The 19,045-nt window shown below is 42.1% G+C and overlaps 1 protein-coding gene, 1 long non-coding RNA gene and 1 pseudogene across 3 annotated transcripts in view; 1 reads left to right on the forward strand and 2 right to left on the reverse strand.

Annotated features, from left to right (window-relative positions):
* Positions 1-328: 328 nt before the first annotated feature.
* On the forward strand, positions 329-12,274 carry LOC106584898 (GTP-binding protein 2-like; annotated as a pseudogene).
* On the reverse strand, positions 9,349-10,424 carry LOC123729653 (uncharacterized). The gene is made up of 2 exons (XR_006761311.1): positions 10,195-10,424; positions 9,349-9,696 (listed from the first exon to the last, which is right to left on the reverse strand). It is a non-coding gene; the product is annotated as an uncharacterized lncRNA (long non-coding RNA).
* An 82-nt stretch (positions 12,275-12,356) lies between the features above and the next one.
* The window catches only part of LOC106584892 (apoptosis-stimulating of p53 protein 2), a 39,319-nt gene continuing 32,630 nt past the window's right edge, over positions 12,357-19,045 (reverse strand). For both annotated transcript variants that reach the window (XM_014170517.2, XM_045705277.1), the window contains 5 exons: positions 18,341-18,478; positions 17,727-17,860; positions 17,186-17,352; positions 16,750-16,949; positions 12,357-15,037 (listed from right to left, as the gene is read on the reverse strand). In XM_014170517.2, coding sequence (XP_014025992.2) covers positions 14,996-15,037; positions 16,750-16,949; positions 17,186-17,352; positions 17,727-17,860; positions 18,341-18,478 — 681 coding nt within the window. In that variant the 3' untranslated portion in view covers positions 12,357-14,995. The remainder of the gene's footprint in view (positions 15,038-16,749; positions 16,950-17,185; positions 17,353-17,726; positions 17,861-18,340; positions 18,479-19,045) is intronic.

The raw sequence follows: 19,045 nt of genomic DNA on the forward strand, positions 1-19,045 counted from the left end.
CAGGGTAGGGCAGTGTGAGCAGGACCAGCGGTGTCGTTTGACTTAGCAAACGAGGATCGGATATCGTCAACCTTCTTTTCAAAATGGTTGACGAAGTCATCCGCAGAGAGGGAGGAGGGGGGGGGAGGGGGAGGAGGATTCAGGAGGGAGGAGAAGGTAGCAAAGAGCTTCCTAGGGTTAGAGGCAGATGCTTGGAATTTAGAGTGGTAGAAAGTGGCTTTAGCAGCAGAGACAGAAGAGGAGAATGTAGAGAGGAGTGAGTGAAAGGATGCCAGGTCCGCAGGGAGGCGAGTTTTCCTCCATTTCCGCTCGGCTGCCCGGAGCCCTGTTCTGTGAGCTCGTAGTGAGTCGTCGAGCCACGGAGCAGGAGGGGAGGACCGAGCCGGCCTGGAGGATAGGGATGGAGGATAGGATGGAGGATAGACTAGCTAGCTAGCAGAAGGCAAGTGATGGAGAGAAGGCCAGCCTCAGCTGGACCGATTGCGTTAGCTATCCACACTGAGCCCATATGTATGTGTACTTATTCATTTTCAGACGTACAACTTTAAGTCCGTTATATTCTTACTGACAAAAACAGTGTGGGTTAGCGTTAGCTAGTTCATTATCGTGATGGATGCGCAAATATCAGGCGGGACCGGTGTTGGTACAACCGCTAACATTAGATCAAATTTTCCTAACGTTAGATCAAATTTGCAAGGACCCAGTTCAGGTAACGGGAGAAGGATGTCCAAAAAAACGCGCTCAAAAAAGGGGAAAAGAAGAAAGAGACGGAGGAGTAAAAAGACGAAGACCAACAAAACACCACCATATTTACCACCGGAGGTAACGTTAGCTACTGTAGCTAGCTGCAGCTTGCTATCAAGCTCACGTTAGTTGGCTAGCTAGCGATATTATCCAATGCTAGGCTAGCCAGAGCCTAGCTATTTACACATTCGGACATTATTTTAGCTAGCTTCTGGCAGATGCTGTCGTCTGAGCTTTTCCCATGGTAAGAAAACCTTTTGGCCATATATGACGTTGTTACAAGCAGGGAATGGGCATTTGTTTGTTTGTTGACAACAACAGCTGGCGTTCTCACGGTACAATGTTGTGTCGACTAGCTGCAAGAGAGCAGCTTGGCAGCTCCATGATGTTGCAAGATAAATTGCTTCCTTGGTGGTGCATAGATGTAAAATACTGTAGTGATAGCTTGCTGTGGTGTGGGTAGTTTTTATTCAGAAGTACATTAGTCAACAGGGGGGTGTGCTGTCAAAATACAGTACAGACACATTTTCAAAACATGTCCTTCCCTCTGTTTCTCTCAGGCTGAAGAAGGAAACATTGAATATAAGGTACTAGTATACATTTCTTTCTTTTTGCATGTCATCTTCCCTTTCACCTGTAGCTAGTAATCAAAAGTCGAAACACATCCATGTATAATGCATGCACGCTCTCAAACACGTGGTTCACTTGTTGGACACTTCTTGTTGGTGAAGTGCAGTCCCGTGCTCTGACTTCACTGCAGCTGAAGTTGGTGAAACCCACACAATACCGATTTGAACACCTGGCCACCCAGTTAAAATGGCGTCTTCAAGAGGGTCGGGGCGAGGCAGTGTATCAGATTGGGGTGGAAGACAATGGTCTGCTTGTCGGACTGTCGGAGGGAGACATGAGAGCCTCGCTGAAGACCCTACGGAGGATGGCAGAGAAGTATGTCACTACCTCGTATGCAAATGTCACCAAATGCACAATCTGGGATATTTTCTTCTGCTTAATGGTCAAATCAATTATACCCGTTGATTCTTGAAGAAACTAGTTTATAAATGTATAATTTGACAGTTTGCCATTGTAACTGTATTTAACCGGTGATAAATGTGATATCTCTGCCTCACCAGGGTTGGTGCTGACATCACACTTCTACTGGAAAGAGAGGTGGATTACGACTCGGACAGAAACTGCCGGAAAATCTCAGGTTCTTGTCCGAAAAGTTCCAGACGACCAACAGGTGGGATAAACAGCACCTTGTCTTATTTAAGGGACAGTTGTAACACTCCTGGCTCCTTGCACATATGCGACTCCCCCCGGAGTCTGGTTCAAATCACTGTCTCCTTCTCACCTATCTCCCATTCTTTATTTTCTGTCTGTCAATTAAGCATTAAAATGCGAAAGAAGAGTGACTTGTTTTGCACTCAATTATATAAATGGTCAATGGTAGGCTGTACATACAATGAAGAATTTCTGCCACGCCGATCTGCTGTAATTTCACTGCAGTGTCTCTTGTGTGTGTATGAGAGCAGTTCTTGGACCTGCGTGTGGCGGTACTGGGAAACGTGGACTCAGGGAAGTCCACGCTGTTGGGCGTGCTGACGCAAGGCGAGCTGGACAACGGGCGAGGCCGGGCACGCCTCAACCTCTTCAGACACCTTCATGAGATCCAAACGGGCAGGACATCAAGCATCAGCTTTGAGATTTTGGGCTTCAATAGCAAAGGGGAGGTGGGTAACAGCGTCTTATAGGTGACAAGATACAGAAGGAAAGATGAACATGCATGAGTTTTACCCTCCTTTGAGCAAAGACATAAAAAAAATGTATTCCTCAAAAACTACACTGATATAACAAAAAAGTAACAACACAAAAAACTGTGTAACAGCACACAAATGTTTTGAACATCTTCCATTTGTTACTAAGGCCAGACAAAATTGATTAATTGTTTAACGGATTTTCGCCCCAGAAAAGTGAGGCGAGCGAGATACATTTTTTTATTTAAAAAAAATCATTATCATTAGGTGGATAAGGAATAACAGTACTTTACCACATTGTCCTGGGCTGTATGGACAATGGGCGAAATATTCAATTTTGGACTGATTTTCAGATTATTATTATTATTAATACACATATTAACATTATTGAACATTATTCACATAGGATGTATAATGGAATGCAATATTCTATCATATTCAAAAATTATATTAAAAAAGTAATGTATGAATGTATTAATGTACTTAATTGTATAGCCTAACAAATTCAAGAATGATTGACAATGAATCATTGTAGTCAAATTAAAATGTTGATGCATAATAATGAGTTCATTACCTGAATGCATCTCTATAGCCTTGGTATTAATGTACCATTGGGGAAAAATCCATAAATCCAGCCATTCAGCTTTAATCATCAACAACAACAAAGAAAAAAAATTATAACATGAACAGTTAGAAGCATCAATCTATATAGAGCAAGTGTGACTAAATTTGAGCCTAGTAACTTTGCTCACCGCATCCTCCTTTGATTGTCTCATCTGGCTGCCACGAAAAGCCCCCACCTTCTGATCGGCACGAAGTGTGTGCGTGCCACTGGCGATGTACTTTGCTGGACGTGCTAGCTGTTCTCGGCGGCGGGTCATCACTTCAAACGCATTCCGTTTTGGTGTTATTGGTTGGCCTACTACTACTGGTAGTACTGGTAAAATGTAAGTTATGAATCGCAAATCACCATACAGCTGACACACTTCGATTTCATCAATCATTTTGACTTAAATTTGGTTGTCCAAAATACTATTGGCTTGCACTGCGTCTTTGCTGATGAATGCCCTGATCTCTGGCCAGTCAATTGGTTAAATTACATTGTTGTTTCGTCTATTAATCGCTTCTAATAGATCTGAAAATGATGCAATAACCATGAATTTAACCGACTGTTTGTTTATAATGAGGGACGTCCCACGTTTAACCTGGACACATAAATAGTAGGAATTTGCGCTGGCTTCAGCCATGACGGCATGAGAGAGAAATGAAACATCTGCACGTCGCCTGCAGGTGCGAGCGTGTGTGTTTCATTGTCCAATCCGAGGCTCGAACATGATCTGAGCGTGTGATCTGAGGCTGTTTGGTCTGTTGGGCATCAACTTGGGAAAGCCTCAAGGGAGAGCGGACAGTGCATTATAAACAAAGAGCCGCATATATTGGCCAAAAAGTAACACATCTGATTTTGTTTATTTATTGGTGTTGAGAAAAGTGAGGCGGGGCATCCATTAAACGGAGCAATTCAACTTTTTTGTAAGTCGCTCTGGATAAGAGTGTCTGTTAAATGACGTAAATGTAAACTTTGTCTGGCCTAACCCATAAAAACAGTGTAACAACACACAAGTTAATTCAACTTCCTCTCATGTGGCTTTTGAAGGTGGTGAATTACAGTGACTCCCGTACAGCCGAGGAGATTTGCGAGAGCTCTTCTAAGATGATCACCTTCATTGACCTGGCCGGCCACCACAAGTACCTGAAAACCACAATTTTTGGCCTCACCAGCTACTGCCCAGACTTCGCCATGCTGGTGGTCAGCGCCAACACAGGCATAGGTAAGCCCGATCATATAGCTATAGTAAAAGTGTAGATTGTGCGGGCCTTGTTGACTTCTACAAGATTTGTTTGGCCCAGCAAGCTATGAAAAGTGATATGCGTTTGACTACTTGATGTGACCACTGACTAAGAGGGCGTTAATTGCAAATTAGGTCATTGTTGATCAGATGTTTTTCCATTAATCTTCTCCTGAACCACATGGTCTATTTACTAGAAACTCATGGACACCATTTTTACTCAAATATAAATGACCAAAGTTTCCATAGATTTCCAAAATAATCAGTTAATTACCAAGTCTGGTAACTTTGGTAAATTACTGGGAGTTTTACGACCCTACCACTGACCCAACCAGATAATATTTTCTCCCCCTTAGCTGGCACCACCCGCGAGCACCTGGGCCTGGCCATGGCACTAAAGGTGCCCATCTTTATCGTGGTCAGCAAGGTGGACCTGTGTGCCAAAGGCACAGTGGAGCGCACAGTACGCCAGCTGGAACATGTCCTCAAGCTGCCCGGCTGTACCAAAGTGCCGATGTTGGTGGCCAGCCCGGACGACGCCGTCACAGCCGCCCAGCAGTTCGCTCAGTCCTCCAGGTATCTGCTGAAAAGGAGAAAAGACCTAGAAGGAAACTGGAATTGAGATTCACAACCCAATATACACCACATAGGCCTTAGTCCAGGGTGACTAGAAAGGAATTGACTTAGTAAGCATGTACGGCAACGTTGTTTGTATTGGTCGGGGGAAAAAATCAATACAGTTACATATTTTTGACGATATATTGTATCGTTTTGACAATATCGCAATATTATTTTTGCGATAGCTGCACCAAAACTACGGTATGTTTCCTTCATAGCTTGTTCTCCATCTTTTTAAATAGGGAGCCAATTTGTTTTCTGCACTTTTATTTCCATGACTGATCAAAACTTGTTTTCTCATGGCTCTCGCTTGTCCCTCTGCAGCAGATATATGGTGAGCAATATGTTTGGAACATCGAATCACAATAAAATTGATGTATCGAATCGCAATACATATAGAATTGTGAGAATTGCAAAACATATCCTATCAGCACCAAAGTATCATGATAGTATTGTATCGAGAGGTCCCTGTCAATTCCCAGCCCTAGTTATTTGACCTCTCATTTAAGTATCAAGGGACTAACTAACTTAGTGGGCAGAATTTGGCATTGGACATCATAACGAAATTTCCCAGGTGTAAACAAATTTTATGGAAGTCAGATAACCAGGTGAGAAATTTTTTAGACTTCTTTTGAGCAACCATAAAAATAGGTCTATCTGGTTGTTATTTGGATATCTGACCAGATAACATCCAAAATATGACACCTTTATGCCTTGTTGTAGTCATGAAAAACATGTCTTTACCTGGTTGTAATCTGGTTATCGGATGTCTCCTCAACCAGAAAACCAGTTGACATCCAGAGAATGACGTTACGATCACCCAACCCAAACCCAATTTCTTTACACAAAATGACATAATTACGACAACTTTTTTGACGTTATGCATAGGTTATATACTGGTCGTAAAAGTCACCTCATGTCCACTTTAGCTACGTGTATAGTCTGTGCTTGAGTGTTCAACCCTGGTGTGTCCCTCACGTTGTCTCTCTTTGTGCCGTAGCATCACACCCATCTTCACCCTGTCCAGCGTGTCTGGAGAGAGTCTGGACCTGCTTACAGTCTTCTTCAACATCCTGCCTCCTCTCAGCAACAGCAAGGAGCAGGAGGAGCTCATGCAGCAACTCACTGAGTTCCAGGTACTACACCTGCATATGCACACACACCCAGACACATTAACGTATACAATTATTGTGTGAATTATGTGTGTGCATGGACATTGTGTGTGTCCATGCACACTCACAACTAACACAATAATACACATACACACACGTTTGTGCAGAAACAACAAATATATTACACACATACACACACTCTTTACAAACACACCACACCCATCCAAACGCATACATCCATTCATGCACACGCGTAACAAAACATACACCCACACGAGATGTGAACATGCACTTTCACACATTCAGATTCACGCCCAATATTCTGTATCAATGCTAGCAAAATATACCTCCTCATTCCTCTGCTTGTGAATATAGGTAGATGAGATCTATACCGTGCCAGATGTGGGGACAGTGGTGGGAGGAACTCTCTACAGGTCAGTTGGCCATATGTCATATGTTAAGCCTTCCCTGTAGCTCAGTTGGTAGAGCATGGTGTTTGCAACACCAGGGTTGTGGGTTCGATTCCCACGGGGGGCCAGCACAGGAAAAAAAAAAATGTATGAAATTGTATGAAATGTATGCATTCACTACTGTAAGTCGCTCTGGATAAGAGCGTCTGCTAAATGACTAAAATGTAAATGTCATATTGATACTCATGAATGCAATGATAATGGATTTATTTAGCACTGTTCAATGGAATGTTCACCAAAATTACAAAATGACATATTGGTTTCCTTACCCTGCAAGCTGTCTATGGACAAGGTCTGACAGCAATCCTGCTTTGGTGTAGTTTCCCTGGCACTGTTTCCAAGTGCTAATGTTTTAGCATTTATGGCACAAATCCCATTTAAGTCATGATACTATAATTTTTTGCGCATCATGTTCACATCTATAGGTGACTTTGTTGAGCTTTTTTTAAAGATATTTTCAGAGGATTTGCTCAGTTAAGCTTTTAGCAAATCAAAAATAATAAAGTCAATGTACTGCAAACAGTGTAACCCTGAATTGCTGCTAAAAAATAATTTGCCCTGGAGAGTTCCACTTTGACATATCATAATATGTTTTTCCTCCCATTGACCCGCGGACAGTGGGGTGTGTCGCGAGGGGGAGAGGCTGGTGGTTGGCCCTACGGACGAGGGCCGTTTCCTGAGGCTGAAGGTGGGCAGCATCCATAGGAACCGCTCGGCATGCAGGGTGCTGAGAGCCGGCCAAGCCGCCACACTGGCCCTCGGCAACTTTGACCGCTCGCTGCTCCGCAAGGTCAGAGAGTTCAGCCACAACACAACCGCACCGCATGTGAATTTTCGTGACTTTTATCTATTTATCTATGATATACTGTAGTTCCCCCCCATGTTCTATGTTCTGCCAATCATATCCCTTAATATGATTGAACATTGCAGGGTCACATTTGGAAACAGGATGACTGCACAAACTGCTCATGGTTATGATACTGCCATCTGTCCTATGTTTTGTGTGTTACATGTGAAACCTCAAGTATAGGTAGGTCTGTGTAGCCAACTATGTTTTTGTTTCTTTTTGAAGCATTTCCCTCATGGAAAATATAAATCTCTTCTATAAATAATGTATTTCTAAAATTGATAGCTATCAGTGAAAAACATATTTTTGTCCTTGAACAATCTGACATAATGTCCATGCACACTCATAACACAATATAATACATTTAAACTTCATTTTCACAATTTCTGATATTTAATCCTAGTACAAATTCCCTGTCTTAGGTCAGTTAGGATCACCACTTCATTTTAAGAATGTGGAATGTCAGAATTATAGAAGAGAGAATTATTTATTTCAGCTTTTATTTCTTTCATCACATTCCTAGTGGGTCAGAAGTTTACATACACTCAATTAGTATTTGGTAGCATTGCCTTTAAATTGTTTAACTTGGGTCAAACATTTCGGGTAGCCTTCCACAAGCTTCCCACAATAAGTTGGGTGAATTTTGGCCCATCCCTCCTGACAGAGCTGGTGTAATGGAGTCAGGTTTGTAGGCCTCCTTGCTCGCACACGCTTTTTCAGTTCTGCCCACAAATTTTCTATAGGATTGAGGTCAGGGCTTTGTGATGGCCACTCTAATACCTTGACTTTGTTGTCCTTAAGCCATTTTGCCACAACTTTGGAAGTATGCTTGTAGTCATTGTCCATTTGGAAGACCCATTTGCGACCAAGCTTTAACTTCCTGACTGATGTCTTGAGATGTTGCTTCAATATATTCACATAATTTTCCTTCCTCATGATGCCATCTATTTTGTGAAGTGAACCAGGCCCTCCTGCAGCAAAGCACCCCCACAACATGATGCTGCCACCCCCGTGCTTCTCGGTTGGGATGGTGTTCTTCGGCTTGCAAGCCTCCCCCATTTTCCTCCAAACATAACAATGGTCATTTTGCCAAACAGTTCTATTTTTGTTTCATCAGACCAGAGGACCAAAAAGTACGATCTTGCAAGCCTCCCCCATTTTCCTCCAAACATAACAATGGTCATTTTGCCAAACAGTTCTATTTTTGTTTCATCAGACCAGAGGACCAAAAAGTACGATCTTTGTCCCCATGTGCAGTTGCAAACCGTAGTGTGGCTTTTTTATGGCGGTTTTGGAGCAGTGGCTTCGTCCTTGCTAAGCGGCCTTTCAGGTTATTTCAATATAGGACTCGTTTTACTGTGGACATAGATACTTTTGTACCTGTTTCCTCCAGCATCTTCACAAGGTCCTTTGCTGTTATTCTGGGATTGATTTGCACTTTTCGCACCAAAGTATGTTCATCTCTAGGAGACAGAACACGTCTCCTTCCTGAGCGGTATGACAGCTGCGTGGTCCCATGGTGTTTATACTTGCATACTATTGTTTGTACTGAATGTGGTACATTCAGGCGTTTGGAAATTGCTCCCAAGGATGATCTAGACTTGTGGAGGTCTACATTTTTTTATTTTCTGAGGTTTTGGCGGATTTCTTTAGATTTTCCCATGATGTCAAGCAAAGAGGCACTGAGTTTGAAGGTAGGCCTTGAAATACATCCACAGGTACACCTCCAATTGATTCAAATGATGTCAATTAGCCTATCAGAAGCTTCTAAAGCCATGACATAATTTTCTGGAATTTTCCAAGCTGTTTGAAGGCACAGTCAATATGTAAACTTCTGACCCACTGGAATTGTGATACAGTGAAATAATCTGTAAACAATTGTTGGAAAATTTACTTGTCATGCACAAAGTAGATGTCCTAACCGATTTGCCAAAAATATAGTTTGTTAACAAGAAATTAGTGGAGTGGTTGAAAAACACGTTTAATGACTCCAACCTAAGTGTATGTATACTTCCGACTTAAACTAAACATGCACAAACAACTCACAAATCATATGCAGTCAAAATGTTTTCTACTGTTATAAAACCAGTCCCACAATGGTTCCTTTCCCATCTCCCAAAGTACTTATTGGTGCGTGTGTGTGTGTTGAATAGGGTATGGTGATGGTCAGCCCGAAGATGAACCCCACCATCTGCTGGCAGTTTGAGGCGGCCATCGTCCTTCTCATCCACGCCAAAACATTCCGTCGGGGCTTCCAAGTGACTGCACGTGGGGAACGTAAGACAGACGGCTACCGTGGAGTGCCTGCATGGAAAAGTTAGTAATAATAATTATAAACTGGGTAGTTAGAGTCCTGAATGCTGATTGACTGAAAACCCTGGTATATCAGACCAAACTACTTGTTTACTGTTCTAATTACCTCGGTAACCTATTTATAATAACAGTAAGACACCTCAGGGGTTTGTGGTATATGGCCAATATACCACAGCTAAGGGCTGTATCCAGGCACTCTGTGTTGCGTCGTGCACAAGAACAGCCCTTAGCCGTGATATACTGGCCATATACCACACCCCCTTGGGCCTTATTGTTTAAGTATACACTTCCTCAATATGGGCCGCATTCAGTAGGACACAACTTTGTGCAATGTTCAGATAGAGATTTTATTATATAGAACAAACATGCCTCTCTGCCATGTAGAGAAAGAGGAATCACATTAGCTCTATCCATGACATTTCTATCTGCAACATTCCACAACGTCTGCCTGCTGATTGTGGCCCTGCTGATTTCTGAGTCAACACGAACCGTTTTGTGTGCCCTTCCCTGTGTTCACCACCAGGAGGAGCTGCGCACAGGAGAGAGGGCTGTGGTCTGCTTCCGCTTCATTAAACACCCCGAGTACCTCCGCATGGGCGCCAAGCTGCTCTTCAGGGAGGGCGTGACCAAGGGCATCGGCCACGTCACCAGCCTCCTGCCTGACTCTCATGACCAGAACCAGAGGGAGATAGAGAGGAGAAAGGAGGGAAGGAGAGGAAATGATAAGCTCTCCTGAACATGTCCCCCCCTCTCAGAGTAAGTTTGTGTGAACTGCCGGTGCCGGACGTCATCCCAGTAGATTATTGAACCACACACTGGTATTTTAATCCCCATTTGTGTGTATCTAAGTGAGTCTGTACTGTACTTTCCACATCTGCCCTTCGTGCCATGTAGAGATATGAAGCCCTATTAAAACACTTGATATTTCTCAGTGGTGGATTCTGGAGCGACGCTTTGAGTGTGGGTTCGGCAAAGGTCGGCGTCTTAAATCGAAGTCGGGTGACCTCTTCGAAGGCAGGCTAAGCTTTCATCTAATCTGTGGATTGCTAGAAGGAACCATTCCCATCCCTCTGGGTCCTTTCATAACAGATACAATAGATAAAATGCATGCTCTCCCTGTTTTACTATACTGAACGATGTGGAACATACTCAGCATACCCATCCTTTGGAGGTTTAAAGGGATAGTTGGCTTTTTAAAAGTATTAGGTCATTGTCGACTTACCTAAGGCAGGGTTTCCCAAACTCGGTCCTGGGCCCCCCTCCCCTTGGTACAAGTTTTGGTTTTTGCCCTAGCAATACAATTAACCAACTCACCATCGAGCTTTGATAATTTGAATCAGCTGTGTAGTGTTAGGGCAAAAAAAACAAAGCATGCACTCAGGAGCGGCCCCAGGAAACCCTGACTTAAGGTATTGTTGTTTTTAAGTTTGTTAGCTTGTTATTTACCAACATCCAGAATGGCTAGCATTTTTGGAGCATGTAGCAATGCTAGTGTAAACAGGTTGTATCAGTTAGCATTACTTTCAAAAGCATGAGCAAAGCAAGGGAGTTGACTAGTGGTGGTCCTGTCTGCAAATGAAAGACCTCTTTTACAATGCTTTTGAATGAAAGTTTCCTTATTACGTGGTTTACTCTGCACTTCATTCGTCTTGGTTAGTAATAATGAAAAGTAGACTACGTGCCGCCCATTTTAGTGGCACTAGCACCAATCGTAGATGCTGCCATGCTCATTTTTTAAATGTCAAATTCAACTAAGTCTGTGTAGGGCAGCAGTAATGTGTGAGGGTTGAGAATGAGCAGAGTCAAGACTTGGCGTAGTCAAGTGACTGTTGGATTGCAAACCCGTTCTGAAAGAAATGCAGAGGCAAGTATTTTAAGTGATGTGATGTAGCGACACCGCTTTTTTTTCATGGTAGCGACGCTGCTTTTGTAACCCTGTTATAATGTCAACCCATTGAACCCAATGCTGCCTGTGTCATAGCTTCAGGCTCATCTGTGTACAAGGTAGCTTTGTGCAGCGAGATACCCATGTGGAGTCTGCATGCTTAATAGGAACTTGTGAAAATCTTGTCAGACGAAATGGACTCCTAAATGAAAAATATTTATTGAACTCTTGACTTTATCCCTTATCCTTTACGGGGTTGTGTGCAATTATAAGTAAAGCATTGAATGTACTGTACCTGAACTTCTAAATACCATTTTGAAGCACTAAAATTGTCGATTTTGCACTTTGTATTTTTGGAATAGCTTCTGCTTGTTTGTGTGTATGCCAGAGGTTACCGAATCTAGTCTGGGAAAGCTTTAATGTGTGTAGTAGTGAAATATGGGATTCAATTTATCATGGTGTTGATGCATATTGAGGTCTTGGTGACCACTGATGTATGCCGTTTATTCAAGTATCAGCATCTTAAATGTTTACTGTCATAAGAAATATACAAATTTAGTACAGAAAGCACTTTTCTTTTAGATTCTATATTACAGGTATTATTAGCTTCTATTCGGTTGAGACAAGTGGCCAGTTTGCATTGCATCAAGGTTGTGTAAATATTAAACATGTTTCTATGGAAGTTATAAAACATCAAAAGACAATCTTTTTGCATATTTTTGACTTTTTAAAAGCTGAACTTATTTAGCTTGATGGTCAACACCGATTGTTCACAGAACACATTTAATGTGCATTTTGCAGTTTAGCTGAAAGCAAAGTTTTTAAATGACTCAATTCCATTAATAAAATGTGTTTACACTTATGACTTTCATGAATAGGCTAAACATGTATAAATAGTTAAGGGTCTACATACTATTAATGACTATCATTTACATTGAAATTAGGCATTAAAAAGCATTTATAATGGCTTAATCATGAAAGTTGTGTAACCAAAAAATGCTGGTTATATTCTGTCTGGTCCATGTGCAGGGCTAACCCTGTTCCTGGAGAGAACCTCTTGTAGGTTTTCGCTCCATCCGCAGTTGTAACTGACCTGATTCAGCTTATCAACCACCTAATTGTTATAAATAGGATGGGCTAGATTATGGTTGGAGCAAAAACCTACAGGACTATACCTTTCCAAGAACAACGTTGAGCATCTCTTTATGATATGAAGGATTGGATAAGGAGGTGATGTTGAGCAAGGCCGTTGAAGCTTGTGCATTCAACATTATTAGCACAGCATGCCAGGCTCCATGCAGTACTTACACAATGTTCTACAAAAACATTGAAAAATAAACATTCATAGGAAAACTGAAAGTAACAACATTAGAGCTTCAAATCTAGGTGGAACTAAAGTGCCTTTAGAAAGTGTTCACACCCCTTCACTTTTTCCACATTGTTTTACAGCTTGAATTTAAACAGATTTTGTGTTACGGGTCTACACACAACGGTGTATTTTTTATTTTTTTACAAATTAATTAAAAATAAAAAGCTGAAATGTCTTGAGTCAATAGGTATTCAACCCCTTTGTTAAGGCAAGCCTAAATACGTTTTTTTTTTTGCTTAACAAGTCACATTAGTTGCATGGACTCATTATGTGCAATAGTGTTTAACACAATTTTTGAATGACTACCTCATCTCTGTACCCCACAAATACAATCATCTGCAAGGTCCCTCAGTCGAGCAGTGAATTTAAACACAGATTCAACCACAAAGATCAGGGAGGTTTTCCAATGCCTCACAAAGAATGGCCATGATACTTGGTAAAACATTTCAAAACAGACATTGAATATCCCTTTGCGCATGGTGAAGTTATTGCACTTTGGATGGTGTATCAATACACCCAGTCACTACAAAGAGTCAGGCGTCCTTCCTAACTCAGTTGACGGAGAGGAAGGAAACCGCTCAGGGATTTCACCATGAGGTCAAATGTGAGTTTAAAACAGTTAGTTTAATGGCTGTGGTAGGAGAAACTGAGGATGGTTCAACGACATTATAGTTACTTCACAATACTAACCTAAATAACAGAGTGAAAAAAAGAAAGCATGTACAGAAAAAAATATTCCAAAACATGCATCCTGTTTGCAATAAGGCACTAAACTAAAACTGCAAAAAATTGGGCAAACAAAATAACTTTATGTCCTGAATATAAATTGTTAGGTTTGGGGAAAATCCAACAGCACATCACTGAGTACCACTCTTCATATTTTCAAACATGGTGGTGGCTGCATCATGTTATGGGTATGCTTGTCATCGGCAAAGACTAGGGAGTTTTTTTTGGGATAAAATAAAACAGAATAGAGCTAAGCACAGGCAAAATCCTAGAGGAAACCCTGGTTGAGTCTGCTTTCCAACAGATGCTGGGGACAAATTCACCTTTCAACATGACAATAACCTAAAATACAAGGCCAAATATACATTGAAGTTGCTTACCAAGATGACATTGAATGTTCCTGAGTGGCCTAGTAACAGTTTTGACTTAAATCGAATTCAAAATCTATGGCAAGAATTGATAATGGCTGTCTAAACAATGATCAACCAACTTGACAGTGCTTGAAGATTTTTTTTTTATTATGTGCAAATACCCAGATGTGTAAAGCTCGTAGAGAGACTAACCCAGAAAGACTCAGCTGTAATCGCTGCCAAAGGTGATTTTAACATGTAATAACTCAGTGGTGTGAATACTTGTTAATTAGATATTTCTGTATTTCATTTTCAATACATTTCTAAACCATGTTTTCAGTTTGTCATTATGGGCTATTGTGTGTAGATTGGTAAGAATAAAAATGAATTTAATCCATTTTGAATTCAGGCTGTAATACAAAATGTGGAATAAGTCAAGTGGCATGAACTCTTTCTGAAGGCACTGTATACCCACAGCAAGATTGTTTGTGATAAACGGAAGATAGTCAACCAATGTTTTTATATACTATATCTTGTGTGGTTATAAGCTTGCCTCTTGCCATGACGTAGAAAAAGCTTTACATTTCCAACTGCCACAGTTACAAACCCTTACAAATTGATTCTGCTCAGAAAATCACACATCTACAAAAAAACACTGTTCAGAAGTCTCCATTACAAATGTTGCGCGGTGTATACATTCCTGCAGTGAAAAGGAAACAGCATAACCATGTGAATATTATCCATACATGGGTTGAAAACCCTTTAGCATGATATGGTCCTTCACAGACAGGTCCAAAAGCTTGAAATGGAATACTTGACTTTGACATCCAAAAAGACCAGAAGCGTGAAATGTAGCACTGGACTTTTAGGTTCTTCATTTGCCTTTCAAAAGTAACTTCTTGTTGAACTTCAAGTTGGAGTAGTTTTCAGCGAGTAGGGTGGAACGTGAGCCGATATAATTTAAGCCAAGCTCCTCTGCTGTGGCTTGATCCTCAGATACAGCTAAAAATAAGAAAATACAAATTTAAAGATCATAACTATGGTAAGCAGGGGGCTGAGATTCTCATTTAGATGGTCTCAATTTAGATTCAGCATTATTACATAATATTCTTAGGTGACAGGATTTCCCCCACTAGTTAAAGAAATCTATTAATCCTTGCCAGATGATCTCCATATGTGAAATGGCAGGTAAGTTTCTGTCAAGGAGGTTACGCATAGAGCTGGTAGGTCTTTACAAGGCATGCGTGACTAAGAAATGTTAGCGTTGCATAGCACAATGTATTACTTATACAACTAATATAAGGACAGGACATGAGTAGAAACTAACGTGGGCATTGTTTAATGCGTTTCACAGGACAAAACATTCCCAGCATTCCAACGTAGGTAAGCAGTGGGGTGTTACAGGTGCCCTAATGGGACAAACTAGAATATCAATACACAACAGTTAGGTTTTCCCCAGTCTTCTAATCAGAGAAGTAGACCCCCAAGGATAATTTCTTCCCAAATAGATTGCAAGTTGCACTTTTCAGCAGGGGCACAATTTTGGTTTTAGAAGTGGGGGTGACATAATTATTCTTATACATTTTTTCCAGTTGGATAAACACTTCAAGCAGCCTACCCGACCCCTCGGAGGTGTCCGCATGGTCATAACGCACACCGTTGCCTCGTTTTGTACCCCCCCTTCCCCAGTGAAAGTTGCGCCCCTGCTTTTCACTGAACATATTCTTCGAACCTCCAGCACCGGGGCCAGTATTCACAACATCTCAGAGTAGAACATTTCACATTTCATTTGCCAAAATTGATCACTTTAAGCAATCGGTCGATTATTTGCTTTATACGCAGAGCTCACCCTGTTATAAAATCGGGTTTCTAGCTCTACAAGTTGATAAAAACAGCTACTGCCATTAATAAGTTCACCAACAGTTCCGTTTGCTAATTAAAACACATTTAGAACGCACTACAATGTTGGACTACAAAGGCGGCAAAGTGGATTATGGTAAAGTTAGTTTGAGGTTGTAAGTTAGAGATACATCTCCAACTAGCCCCATAGAGCCGAATGTCTGTCGAATATCCAACCTCTATGTAGGCCGTCATTGTAAATAAAAATGTGTTCTTAACTGACTTGCCTTAGGTTAAATAAATAAAAACACGGTTGGCAGTTTTTTTTGCTGGCTACACAAACAGAATTATTGCATTTTGGCAGATAGGGATCAATCATCCAGCGCGAGTAGAGAAAGAGGATTGAAAAACAATTAACTCTTTGGTAGAGATGCTGTGAAATTCCACTGGAGCAGTGCGAGAAAATGCATAACCTACTGGTAATTACCCTGTTTTGACCGGCCATTAGAAGTGACCGGAGTTTGTTGGAGGCTCGCCGTTTAATGGAAGTTTTACGGTATATGGACAGATCCTAGATCAGCATTCCTCCTCTTAGACGCTTTGTGGAAATGGCCCTTGGTCAAAACCACTGGATATGTGCATGTCCACTTTTCCTATATTAAACCACTGCTCTGAATATAATATGGAGCTGCAGCCCACAGACAGACATTATTGCTGGATTCCAAATTGACTGCTCTTCACCCTGCCTATGATTTTTGCCACATTTCTTACACCTATCCAATCATTTCAGATCTACAGGAGTGCCTAGGGCTTAGGAACTAGTGGTAGAGCATGTGTGTGGCCAGGCTAGTGTCCCTATACTCTCTCCTGCTCACCCCTAGCAGGTTCCTTGGAATGTAGCCCTCTCGGTCTCCGCAGCGGGCCCACCACCACTCCATCTCGTCCTTGTCCTCGCGCCGCAGCACCGTCATGCAGTCGCCTTCCTGGAAGGCCAGCTCGTCATCGTCCTCAGCCTCGTAGTCCCACAGGGCGTACACCACCCCACGGTTCATGATGCCCATCTTCTCCTGCACACCTGCATCAACACAAAGTCACACCCACCTCGTCAGGAACAAGCCGTTAAGATTCCATTTCCGCTAGAACATGTTACGGAGAGCAGAATGTTAGAGTAGGTGAGGGTAGCTACATTTTGTAAACAAGCGGAGTGGTCGAATGCAAAACGGAAAAAGAGTATTAGGCACACTGATTGTTTTGTTGTTTTGAGCAAATGTTTGTGCTTTGTCTCCAGTCAGAGTACACTAGCGGTCTCACCGTAGAGGAACTGGGAGCACTGTGCGTAGCCCTCCTCCATCTCCTCGCACTTGTCTGCCGCTGTCTGCATGTCACTGTAGGTGGTGGCGAACACAGCAGCCCCGGACTCCACCAGGAACTTACACACCTGCACATTGTTACAGGAGGCCGCGCAGTGCAGTGGAGTCCTGGGAGAGAGACAGACACAGAGAGGTGGAGTGAGGTAGGGATGGAAGAAAGAAAGGGAAGGAGGTAGAGAGGAGGGCAGATGGAGATAAGAGAGGGAACAAGGTGGGAGAGTTGGAGGAGATGAGAGCAAGAGGATGGGTGAGGGAGAGTGAAGGAGGGGAGAGATAAAATAACAATAACTCTTTAATAATAGTGGGCGACTGGATAACATCAGCCACATGAAAACATTGGATGTAACGTGCTACTGGTTGCTGGGGGTGACAACAGCTTTTATAAAAGCTACTGTAAAGTGACAACAACCACTATAAAGTTACTGTAAAGGGACAACGGCAACTAACGTGACAATGGCCACTGTAAAGTGACAATGGCTCACCAGCCATCGCTGTCGGCAGCGTTGGCGTTCACGCCAAACTGCACCAGGAACTTGACGATCTCGGTGTGGCCGGCGCAGACGGCGTTGTGCAGGGCTGTGATGCCCTCGTCATTGGGCAGGCTGGGGTCATCCACCTATAAGGCGGAAAGTTAATAGGCTTCAAGACATTTCCTAGAAAAGGTCAGTTATCGGTCTTTACCCCTTACGGTTGATGTTAGGATTTGGGGAGGGATTAGCTGATCTTAGATCTGTCCCTAAGGGCAACATGGTTGAGGTTAGGATTTGGGTAGGTTTTAGCTGGTCCTATTACTGTGCCTAAGGGCAACTTCTAAGCTAAGCATTTTGATGGCCATAGAGCAGCTTTTCTTGTTGCTTAAGAGTACTAAAGTATTACTTGCAGCGGCATTGCAAAGCCTTTGCTTATGGGATGTCTGCGTGGAAGAGTCGTCTGAGGTTAGTATTAACATTGAAACAGACGAAATTAGCAAGGCTAATGATGTAAAACTCACATCACAGACTGGATAACCTCTGACCAACAGCCCTTTGACTCCCCACCCCCCTTTTCTTCCCAACTCTAAACTCTCTCTTCAATTAAAAGGAGTGGGACTACTCACATCATAGATGACCCTCTGCACCAGATCATACTCTCCCTCCAGAGATGAGTCCAGCAGCAGGGCCAGGGGGTTAAACTTGACCCGCATGCCGTGGTCGATGCGCTCCGAGCCGACCTTCCGCAGGTTGGTCCTCTTGCCCTGCAGGAGTGGAGTTGGAGTAGAGGAGTGAGGGGTGTAGATGTTTCACAATTACAATATAAATGCAGTGACATCTGCTAGCTACGGTCATCAAAATTGTTAAGGTTTTCAAATGAATTATAATAAATGCAACAGTTGGACAATGGATAAAGATCCTCCAAACTTTTAGAATTTGTATTATCCATCAGATATTGACTAAATTATAGCACATAAAACATTTTACTGGCTCAGACAAATAATGAATGCAGTTCAGGGACTTTGGTGGAAATGCAGGTATTCAATTTGTCCAATATATACACATTTTAATATTGTAATCAGGTATTTTTTTTGGTGTGTGTTAAAATATAATTATATGTGCATCATATGCATAAATACACTGGATATACTTGCATATATGATATATTAACATAAAGGGGTGGAACAGGGCTGAAACCACCAAACACTTGCTCAGTCTACCCTACCTGCACTCTTGAGACTCCTTCATTAATTACTGTTGTCACATTCTCTTGCATAATTCAACAAGTGTGTCGATAGCAGGATACCCTCGGATAAAAAAAAAATAAAACA

This window comes from Salmo salar, chromosome ssa02 (assembly GCF_905237065.1).
Source record: "Salmo salar chromosome ssa02, Ssal_v3.1, whole genome shotgun sequence".
NCBI classification, from domain to species: domain Eukaryota; kingdom Metazoa; phylum Chordata; class Actinopteri; order Salmoniformes; family Salmonidae; genus Salmo; species Salmo salar.